The 11,512-nt window shown below is 39.1% G+C and overlaps 1 protein-coding gene across 1 annotated transcript; it reads right to left on the bottom strand.

Moving 5' to 3' along the window:
* Positions 1–4,210: 4,210 nt before the first annotated feature.
* Positions 4,211–8,375, bottom strand: tor2a (torsin family 2, member A). The gene is made up of 5 exons (XM_005730588.1): positions 8,201–8,375; positions 7,471–7,736; positions 6,751–6,926; positions 6,348–6,475; positions 4,211–5,242 (listed from the first exon to the last, which is right to left on the bottom strand). The coding sequence occupies exons 1-5, from the start codon at positions 8,319–8,321 to the stop codon at positions 4,998–5,000; spliced, it is 936 nt and encodes a 311-aa protein (XP_005730645.1). The 5' UTR covers positions 8,322–8,375; the 3' UTR covers positions 4,211–4,997.
* Between the last annotated feature and the right edge of the window lie 3,137 nt (positions 8,376–11,512).

The following is an 11,512-nucleotide window of genomic DNA, read 5'->3' as shown; positions in this document are numbered from 1 at the left end:
TTCTGTCTCTCACAGTTGAAGTGTACCTCTGGTGCAAATTACTTACCTCTGTCATCATGTTAAGTGGGGGAACTTGCACAATCGGTGGCTGACTAAATACTTTTTTGCCCCACTGTAATGGAGCTTTGCTCTGCATTGTGGATGGCTCCATGAGCTGTTCACAGACACTGATTGGTGGAAGTGTTCCTGAGCTCATGCAATGATTTCATCATGCCTGTTTTTTAATCCAGTGTTGCCCTGCAGGCCATAAGATCACAGGCATCCAATTTAGTTTCCAAACTTTTATCCATTACACAATCTCTGACTAATTTGATATCATGTACTGTAGGTGATGAGATATTTTATACTGAAGATCATTAAAATTGTTCCACAATTTGTAGATACATTTTTTATGGATTACTGAGCCTCTGCCTTTACTTTTGAGAAACTTTGATTTTCTAAGTTGCTCGTATCATTCCAAATCATGTTACTAATCTCCATCTATCCTAACCTGTTACCAGTTAAATACACGATATTCCTCCAGCGGTTTTCTTTAAGTAACACCAACTTTTTACAGCATTTTGCTGTCCCTGCCTCAACTTTTTTGAGACATCTTGCTGCCATCAAACTCAAAACTAGCTCTTTTGAAATATATATTTTCTATTATTTTTTTTTGTGATTAAAATGTGCATCTATGAGATTTGCAAATTATTGCATTGTTTTTTTTTATTTATATCAGTGTCCCAATAGAGAGTAGATAAGAAATCTGATGGGGTGGTGCTTTTACCTAAATACTAATATCAGCTGATGTGATGATGTTTATCAGGTATAATTGTCTAGGTTAGGTGGATGAGAATCTCAGCCTCAACATGAACAGGAACATCTAGTCTAGGGACTGTGAAGTATTGCCAATATTTATATCGAAATCAATGCAAGAACTTTTTCACAAATTGTACATAAAATAATGTGAGTTAGTTATAAATTCAGTGATTTGTTGAATAGTTTATACTTTCCCATATTTCAAGACCATCTTGCACCAGCCTTCCCTTTTGTTTCTCCAGTGAAACGTCCAGAATTTGATCGCTAAATTTTAGTTTCGAGGCTTCGTGCATTTGAGCCGCTGTTGTGTTGAAACCAGATGTGACAGCAAGGGACAGATCTACCAGCTAATGACTTGTGAATCTCAAATTGTTAATTAACGAGCATACCCAGGACAATTCTCCTTTCTGAAACTTGAAAATGATAACCATGTGAGATAAAATGAGTGATTTAGCCCAAGAACCATCATCAAAGTTTTTTCAGTCCAAGACCTGTTTCTCCTTAGACTTCTGTGGGACTTGAAGATGTTTTTGCAAACACGGGTATCGCCCCCTGTTGGCAATTAAAGAATGCAGCTGGATGCGTAATGATTCTGGAGCCTATCCCTGCTCTCACAGGGCAAGAGGAGGGGTTTGATCTGCACAGGTACCCAGTCTGTCGCAGGGCTAACACAGAGAACAAAGAACCATTCACACTTTCACACCTACAGCCAATTTAAAATCACCATGTAATTTAACCCCAACTGTGTCTTTACCAGAGAGAACCCACACAGAAAGGATTCAAACCCAGGACTTTCCTGCTGTGAGAGGATGGTGCTAAGTACCACCCCACTGTGCCAACTCAGTGTAAAAATGAGGTGTCATGCGTAAATGAGTTGGATCTAATGTCAAGTAAGTTAAGAGAAATGTCCACACAAGTGAGAATGTAGCTTCACGGACTGAAAAGAGTGAACAAACACAGCCTCCTGAAGACCTCTGACACCTGTTCATTTCCGATGGAGAAACTATTAATTTCCTGCTCAACGAGATATCAGAGCTACGTCTTTCTCAGAGATCTAATCAGCATCGCATCTCGTACAGAGAGCTGATACACAGCAGCTCCAGTCATTCACAATCAAGGACAGGTGGATAAAAAAAAAAAATCATGCTTCACCCTTTTTGAAGCAATTTGTAATAAAATACCAGAAAAACAGGCTTTTATAAAGTTTTCAGTGCTGGATGATGTTGAGAAAGGATGAGTTTTAAATGAACAACATGTTGTTGTAGTCGTTAACCGCTTTATGTGAAGAACATTGACTTCACTACAGGTTTTACAGATGTCTTTCAGTCTCTTGATATTTCAACTTTTAGACTATGGATATGTAATTACCGTACATAACAGTGACTTATCTTTAGAAAGCATCGTCAGTGTAGTAGATTTAACAGCAGCTTTTTCATGCACAGTCTTGACCCCCAAAGTCTTGATGCATGCTCAATCATCCAGGTAAGTAAATCCCAAAAGGTTGTTTCTGTTCCTGCAGTCAGCTGAGACTGAAGAAGTCACTTGGATGTAGCGTTTTCTCCCACTGACAATGCTACGGCCGGATGAACAAAATCAACCTTTTGGGATCTTGCTCCTCAAAGTTTTTCAATGAATGTGGCAGCAAATGTCTTAGTTTTTTGTGATTGTGGGGTCTAACTAAGCATTTTCAGTACGAGTGTCATTATGATTGGAGGAATAATTATCTCAGAATGAGAAACACAGAACTCCGAATGTATTTACGTTAAACAACTTCTCGATTCAGTCGCTCTGGGCACTTGGGTTTCCAGTGGCAAATAAATCACAATAAATGATAAACAGAAGAATGAATGTAACTTCGAGTTGGTTAAGCAAAAAAAAAAAAAAAAAAAAGAAACTGGAGATTAATTTAGCAAAAGAATGGGGAATGCCAGGCCTCAAGGGCCGGTGTCCTGCAGGGCCTTGATCCAAAACAGCTGATTTAAATGGCTAAATTACCTCCTCAACATGTCTTGAAGTTTTCCAGAGGCCTGGTAACGAAGTAATTATTGGATTCAGGTGTGTTGACCCAGGGTGAGCTCTAAAACCTGCAGGACACCGGCGCTTGAGGCCTGAAGTCCTGCAGTGACCAGTTGCCTGATTCAACATAAAGCACCCAAAGGGTTAAAAAGTAATTGGACCCTTTACCATCTTTCTTTGAAATCAGAGTGGTGATTGTTAAAAAACTGAATCAAAAATAAATAAACAAATAAAGCTGTAGTTACATGTCATATTCACAGAAGTAATAGGAACAACTTTATTAGGTGATCAAACGCGGTTCAGCTTGTGGCCTTCACCAGGATCAACTGAGTCTTCATGCCATCAGATGTTTGATCTTCTCCATGCACCTTGGAATTGGTGAAGTTGTCCCAGAAATATTTGTTGATATTCTCAGAAGTAAAAAGAATATTTTCCATTAAAATGCAAGAAAACAGAGAAATCTCCCTGTTTTAATAAATAAATACTGGACAAAAGGCACCGAACACCTTTCTTGTGCCATTACATTTTATTGTTGCTTTACATTGTAGCAGTAAAAGGTGCACAATACCTCAATCGCTTCAGTCACGAATGTTCAGAAGCTGGACCTGAAACTTGTGTAACTCAGAAGAAACAACAAGGACAAAAACCAAAGTGTTTTGTTGTGGAGATTGTATTAACCATGGTAGTGTGAGGAGTCTAACTGTCGCCGATTATGGATGGCATAAAAATTTTCATACAAAACATGACTGAGTTTTAGCCTGGAGTCTGCCTTCTCCATAGCAACACAGCAAAGCTGAGTGGAAAAAGTAAAAATCAATCAAAAAAAACTGGCGTTTGATTTGACTATTAGACTTTTCTGTACTGAAAGCAAAGCTAATGAACGCTGATCCCTGCGGCTGTCTTGAGTTTCACGAGCCTCTGTGTGTGTCAACCTTCACCCTGATATGATAAGAATTTCATCTTCATCCTGTGAACTCCGTTACCCTTGTTCTTCACTGCATTTAACACGCAATTTATTACAAGAAAAAATTAATACTTTATAATTAGTAATTTGGTGTAAACAATCCAAACTTTTGGCAATATTTCATAATTGACAAAGAACACCAGGTCTTTTTAATACTCCATAAAGTGCACTTTCAGTGTTCTAAAAACATCCCTACCTGCTGCCTTTACAGTACAGTTTAAAGCAATGAAACAAAATAAAAGCACTACAGAACTCACTCACATGGGAGTAAGTGAATTAAAATGCACTGAGCTCTTGGTGAACTCAGCTTCACCTCCGTTACACTTGTCTAAAACAAAGTCTTTACTGCCACCTGATGGCAGAAGTGGTCACATGCTCCCAAAATATGGCATCGAGCCTGCAGGGCTGCAGCACACAAGTTGGGTCCCCCCCCCCCCAAGTAAAACTCATCTCTTCTTCTTTCATTTGTTTTAAAATGATCTGGCAAAGGAGCTCCTTTATCCTGTGACATCTTTCAGTCCTAAAATATATTCTACTTTCTAATAAGCCGACTGATGACGTGTACTTTCATGTCAATCTCTCTTTGCCACAAGCCAAATATGTCGCTTCATCCAGGTGAAAAACTTGGATAACGATCGTCGAAAGTCAACACTTAGCAAAACTCCCATTGCTAACAAATGTTACCCAAAATAAAAACAATCTTGTGTGATCCCTTTTGGGAAAAATATTAGAAAAATGAAATGAAGACAAAACAAACGCTTCGCTCACTCAGCAAAGAACCTCCAGCTGCTTAGTCCGCTCTGGACACCTGTGACAATTCCTCATCACTGTGACCATGAAGGGATGGCAGTGTTGACAAAGAATAAATTAAGACTAGATAAATAATGAGCCTAAAAACAAGAAAACATCAATTAATGACTTCCAGTTGAAGCCTTTGAAACCTGAAACCACAACATACCAACAAAAATATATAAAAATTAAAAGGTAGAGCTGGGTTTGAGGTAGAGTGTGGCATGACTCCTGAAAAAGTCAGAAAACGCCAACTATACCTTCATGGAGACACTCACTGATTGCAAATCCGGACAGTCAGGAGTTCCACTCCCCTTGATTTCATGCTCCCAGGGCATCCTAGCCTCCAGATGGTGCTCTGACCTGCATGTGAGCATCTTTCTCAGATTTTCCCTTTCAGTCCTAAAAGTTAAACCCAGTTCCCCTCAGCTCACAGGAAAAAGTTGATTTTGGCAGGGACAGTCTTACAGCCAGTGTTGGAGAAGTACTTTCCCTTAGCTGGAGTGTAGTTCATGTCGCCCCCTACTGCCTCCACCACGTCATTGCGGCTGCAGCTGCCCCGCTGGCAGAGCTGTGAGTGCACGCAGCGCTCGACGTGGTATCGGCTCAGGGGCAGGAAGGGAACAAAGCGGGTGATGAGCTTCTGCTGAATGATGTTGGACTTGAAGAGGCCGCCTGAATGGGGGGTAAAAACTCACTTCAGTTACTGAAGTAATGAAAGCTTTCATCAGCAATGCACTGGAAAATTAGCTCAAAGAGGCTGCTTAATTTCTGTGTTCATTATGATGCACTGCTGCAGAGCGATGATGCTGCTTCTATTATGGGCTTTAATTTTATATTCATGATTAACTTAAATGAATCAAAGTCAGAAGACCAGTTTTAGCTCTGGAAGAGCACCAAAGCATCAGTATCACTGCCTCCTTCCTCTTCTAGTGAACATGCAGTAAAAAAAAACAAAAAACACTGTGTTTGAACAAACCAAGGCGAGAACACTGACATGAAAAAAAACTATTTTACCTCCTGACACCAGCATTTAAAATGTCTTAACCTTCTCACACTTTCAACATACATCTTCACCTGCTCCAACTGAAAATCCAGGTTGTACAGAAGTCATCACATCACACCTTTCCCTAAAACTCCTGATAATGGCTCACAGTATGACTTGGAATTGATTTTAGGATCTATTTCAAGGTCCTTCATGGCTTCTCTCTGTGCTACATATCTGAACTAAGAAACCTTTACTCAACAATCTGAGTCTTTGTCCAGGCTCTCATGTGACTGTTATCTGGTGCTGAGGCTACAGCCTACTGGCCAAGCGTTTATGACCCATTTAATTTGATTGCAGTTACTTCTTTTTTAATTTATTTCTCCCTTTAAATGTTATTGAACGTAAGTATTGATCTGTAAAGCATTTTATGTGCTCTGTAAATAGAAAACATTAATATTTTATCATGGTTATTGTTACTTTTACTTTTTCTACCTCAAGCACTTTGCAACTTGTTCTCTAATATTTGCCTTCCTCTTGTTTTTGTCTATATTTCTCCTTTTTGTTATTTCTACTATATTTACTATTATTTATATTTTATTCAATTCTCAGTTGATCAGCTGAGAACTCCCACAATTTCGTTGTACATGTACAATGACAAGGGCCATTCTATTCTGTTTTATTCTATCCTATACACAGAAAATACTGAACTTTAATCAAACTCTGAAGCGGTTTGGGATGAAACCGCCTTACCCTAAGAGTGTGGAGTACTTAAACATGTAAAATGAGTCTTACTTGTGTTATTGTTGTAAACTGCCTGTGCGATGGCCTCCTGCAGGTTGTCCAACTTGATCTCCTCTCTCTCTCGTCCAGCCTGACGGTTCTCCAGAGCCACTTTGTTTATCACCTCCTCTCCTGCAGTGCTGCACACAGGAAACACAAAATAAGCTGCCTGTCCCTTTGTAATAAAAAAAAACCAAAAAAAAAAAACCTTCTTCTTTAAGCATCACCGGGAGAGAAATAAAGTTTTGAGCATTAACCGTTCATGAAAGCGTTAAGTTATTTTGACAAAGAAAATACAAGAACTTCTTTTGGAGAGAGTTCATATCCGCAGAATTAGTGTCATATAGATCCTTCTTGGTGCTTTAGGAAGCTAAACACTGGACATGCCTCACTGGATTAGGGGAGTGTTAAGTACCTGATAAAGAGGTATATCGCCTTGCGGTAGTTGGTGCGAAATACAACATGAGACGGACCCAAAAAGGGCTCCAGGACATCAATGAGGCCTGGAGGCATCTTCTCCATCTCATCAAAAATGAAAACTGAGCGAGCGCACTCCGTCAGGTTTCCCTGCACCCAGTCCTTCAGCTCCTCCTACAAAACCAAAGGATGGATATTTAATTTCACAAGCTCCCAACACATCACCTATGACTGCAACTAACAATGCTTTTAATTACGTCTGCTGCTGTTCTGCTTTTATTACTTAATTATAGGCTGTGTAACATGTATAACTGCAAATACTGTTGTCTGAAAGGCAGCACTCGCTTGTGAAATTTTAGTATATAATTAAATGATTACCAACTAGTTCCCACTTAGTTAAGTCTATAGACAGAGTCTGCTGAACATAAAACAAAAATGATCATATGAGTCAAGTATCTTTTTTGTGTCTACTTGTGTGATCATTTTTGTTTTGACCAGCCCATCTTCCCTGAAATTGGGAGCAAAATCACAGGACTCTCTTGTAAGTTCTAAATGTATGTTCCTAAGAAGAAAGCAGTGTCCTGTTTGCACATTAGGAATGACAGCATTCAAACTTCCCTTTGTTATGGTCAACAAACATTTTATATTGAACACACAATAAAACGACTAGTACATTACTTCAGATTTTAGATATAACCATTTGTCTTTCTCAACATACCCTGTACTGCTTGACTCGGTGGGCCAAGGGGAAGTGCAGCGTGGGGACAAACTGGTGGACATACGGGCTGCTCATGGCTGAGCCGTACAGATGATTTCCCAGCATAGAGCTGACCAGCGTCTTTCCCGTCCCAGAGGAGCCGTGGAAAGACAGCACCAGTGGCTGACTGGGGCTTTTATTATGAAGGAACCTTCCCACCTCTTCTGACACAATGTCCTGAGCCAGATGCTGTCCATAGACATTCTTGTAGAGGTCCCACTCCAGGTCTGGCGATCAGAAAAAAAGGACAGTCACAATCTTTCTTCGTGCAATACTAGAGGGGTGGGGTGCCCTGTAATAACCACAATAAAGGGTTATAGGAATAAGCTTCAGGAACAAAACAGAGCAGGAAAATTCTACTTCTCGTGGCTGTTATCATGAAAAACCTGCAAAGTAGACAACTAGCTAATTTAATTACAGATATTGTAAGAGATTTCTTGTATCCAGCCAGCTAGCATACCAGTTAGAAAAGCAGGAATAAGCTACAATGAAAGCCTTAATTGCCTCCTCGGGAACACTGTACACTAAAAAAACAGTTAGCGGATATAATTTTTATAGGAAACACATGTAGTATAATACAGCAACAATAAAGTACGGTTTCATTAACAAGCTGTTTGCACTTTGTTTTGGTACAAGCTAGCTGCTAACACGAAGCCGCCTCCGTAGGTTAGCATCGACAAGTACGTCTCACCTCTAATATTCGGCTTAAAGTCACAGTCGCAGCTGTCCGATATGGTGCAGTAAAGTTTCTGGAAAACGCAGCAGACTGGGTTACAAAAGAACAAAAACAGCACAAACAGTGTCGTCAACATTTTGGCTGCCTGCTTGCAGACAGAAAAGCTCAGTTTGGAGCTTCTCCTTATCGCTACCGGCTGATTTTGTAGTTTTTTCCTCCCCGGAAGGCGCCCAGAAAGACGTAGCTCAGTGACAAACTGGACTACAATTCCCAGAGAGCATCCAGCACGGACCGTGAATTGTAGGACACGTTGGAAGATCACAGTCCAGAAAAACGCATGACTTTGGCAAACTTTACTAGAAATCTGCCTGACATGATAGACGCAGTTTCTGTTCTACCATTTACTTTAACTGGAATGGGGAATAAGAGGGCGAAACGGTCTGGTATCAGGATTTTTGTTTGTTTGTTTGTTTGTCTGAAAGAAAGTTGTGACACCAGGTTTAACAGGGTTATTGCTAACAAGTTACAAATTTTCTTGTTTTTAGTCGAAACATCAAACCTGAACCCCAGACTTCCAGTTAATTCACAGATATTCCATATGGCGTTTAGGTAACAGTGAAACAGAAGCAGAAGGTGCGGAAAGGCCACATACATAATGTAGCCTTCAATTTTACTAGATAAATAGAATCTTGCATACTAGTGTGTGAATGTGTGTGTGAATGGGTGAATGACTGAATGTAGTGTAAAGCGCTTTGGGGTCCTATGGACTAGAAAAGCGCTATACAAATGCAGGCCATTTACCATTTACCATTTAGAACATGGGTAAAAATAGGAAACATGGTGTAAAGTAATAGGTTAAATAATTTATATTCATAAACCTAAATGGGAAACCTAATTTTTTAGCACTTTGATGTTTATTTATTTATTTACTTATTTACCTGGTATGATTCCATACTTTCTAGGAACTTTAAACAACAGGATATTAAAAAAAAACTTTGTTGTTGTAGCTCCAAATGAAAGCGAGACAAACCATCTGGGTTAAAATATCATACTTAAAAATGCAATTCGCAGTAATTTCTTAAACATGTTTAATATCCATTTTATGTAATTATGCATGTAGATTTTTTTGAAAAATGCAAATAAAATGTGTTTGTGTTTGTGAAAGGTCTTCTATTAGCAAGTCAAAACAAAAAACAAACAAACAAAAAAACCCAGAGCTATAAATCCAAGTTGTGTCCTGCATACAGCAGAGGGAGCTATTAATGTGAAAATGATCTTTGATGGAGTCATGTGTTATAACATTCTGGGTCCTTGCTTATGTTCCAGAAAAAAATAAAATAACTTATTTTGTTTGTTTAGGGTTTTTTTCCTTCACTTTTGTCATGGACAGCACACTTCAGATATGCACCTCAGTGAGATGTCTGTTTTTGTAGTTTTATTAACAGTGACCTAAGCTTCATGCATATGATTAAACCTTTTTTTTTTTCAAACTAAAATACAATATTTTGCAATGTTACATTTTAAAACATCTTGAATAATGGTAATTGGGTGTATACCTTCAGTTCCTCAGGTTTATGTTTTTGAGGTTTGGGAAACAACCAAGGAATGTTGGTGCTGTTTCAGCACAGGATGTGCTTTGAGCATTTTAGTGTTTAAGTTTTGACTTCCTGTCTTTGGTTTATCACTCTAGGGACTCTTTTCACCTAACCAGTGTTCCACTGTATCATTTTTAATGAGAGTTTTCTTGCTGTTCTTTGTAGTTGGGTTGTTTTCCTTTATACTCTGATCATTTTTTCTAGTTTCTTGACTCAGACTTTTTGACTGATTGTCTTCATTGCTTCCAGCTGTCTCCTGTTTCCCATCCCTGTTCAGCTCACAGTGTAAAAAATAGACCTGTCATTCTCTTGTGATGTGTTATCTCTACACATTTCTGTTCCGTCTTCTGCAGCTCTTTTAATTTATTCTGTTGCTCCCCTTGCTTAAGTTTTTAGATTTAGAATCTTCACTTAAAACTTGACCTTTTTGTTCAGTGTTCTCTACCTGGGTTTATATATATGGGTTTTGGCACAGACACATTTTTAATGATGCATTTCCATGATTTGTTTGTATATTTTTTGTACTCATGTACATGTTACCCTGTAAGAAAAATCATGAATTTTTAATTCAATTCAATACAATTTTATTTATACAGCGCCAAATCACAACAACAGTCGCCTCAAGGCACTTTATATTGGAAGGTAGTCCCTACAATACATACAGAGAAAACCCCCAACAATCATATGACCCCCTATGAGCAAGCACTTTAGCGACAGTGGGAAGGAAAAACTCCCTTTTAACAGGAAGAAACCTCCGGCAGAACCAGGCTCAGGGAGGGGCGGGGTCATCTGCAGTGACCGATTGAGGTGAGGGGAGGAAGACAGGACAAAAGGCATGCTTGGGAAGAGAGACAGAAATTAATAACAAGTTTACAAGTAAACAGGTATTTTAGAGATATTACGCAAATGGTAGTAAGTAGTCCTACATATTCCAAGGTTCCTCACAGTGTTACTGGAGGCCAAGGTAATGCCATCCAGAGTAAGATATCATATTTCTCATCATATTAGACTTTAGGTCCTATTACAATAGCCTCAGTTTTATCTGAATTTAGAATCGCAAAGTTACAGGTCATCCAGGTCTTTATGTCTTTTCCTGCAGTTTAACTAATGAGTGTCAAAAATCTGAAGTGGTTTTGTTAATTTCATTTTCCTGATTGTAACTGGGTTTAGAAGCAGGTGATTCACTTTGAAATGTAAATTCACCACAGTAGAAGAATACAGGAAGAGTTTGGCATGTTCAAGTTCATCACTCCACAGAAATATGCCACACACAGACTGACATTGGGGAGTGATCGGTAACCCCCTCAAGCCTGTAGGTAAAAGCTTTAATGATGGAAGCATTGAAACAGTAGGGCAGTGATTTAGAAAAGCTTCAGCACCGACATGTCAAAGGCAGAGAGGGGAAATTTACAGCTAAATAGACCACAAAAAGTAGAGGTTGGCTTTGTTATATGGCCCGGGGAAAGTGAGGCATGTTAGTGTGTATGCTGCAGCGCGGCTCGAGTTGCCAGCTAGCTCACAAGCATGACTGTTTTTGTTCAATAAAACACCCTCCAGTGAAATAAACGTTTATTTACACTTTTTGATAAATAAAAAGTAAAACTGTTTAAGATTACAAAAATGATCTGCACCTGTGTGCCGTACTCGTGCAGTTAGGATCAGTTCACTCCCCTTACATTAAAAGTGACATCGTTATAATAAAAAGAAAAAGAAACAAAGAGGAAACACGAAC

The sequence above is a fragment of the Pundamilia nyererei genome, unplaced genomic scaffold (assembly GCF_000239375.1).
Source record: "Pundamilia nyererei isolate P.nyererei 1_Seehausen unplaced genomic scaffold, PunNye1.0 scaffold00038, whole genome shotgun sequence".
Classification (NCBI taxonomy): domain Eukaryota; kingdom Metazoa; phylum Chordata; class Actinopteri; order Cichliformes; family Cichlidae; genus Pundamilia; species Pundamilia nyererei.
This window is presented reverse-complemented; position numbering and strand designations above follow the sequence as displayed.

Bases quoted from the DNA above. Each gene is read 5' to 3' on its own strand.
- tor2a (XM_005730588.1), bottom strand. From the start codon at position 8,321: ATGTTGACGACACTGTTTGTGCTGTTTTTGTTCTTTTGTAACCCAGTC. The intron at 7,737-8,200 runs GTGAGACGTACT...TCTGATCGCCAG, and splicing joins CTTTAAGCCGAATATTAGAG to ACCTGGAGTGGGACCTCTAC. The intron at 6,927-7,470 runs GTATGTTGAGAA...TTGGTTTTGTAG, and splicing joins ACCGAGTCAAGCAGTACAGG to GAGGAGCTGAAGGACTGGGT.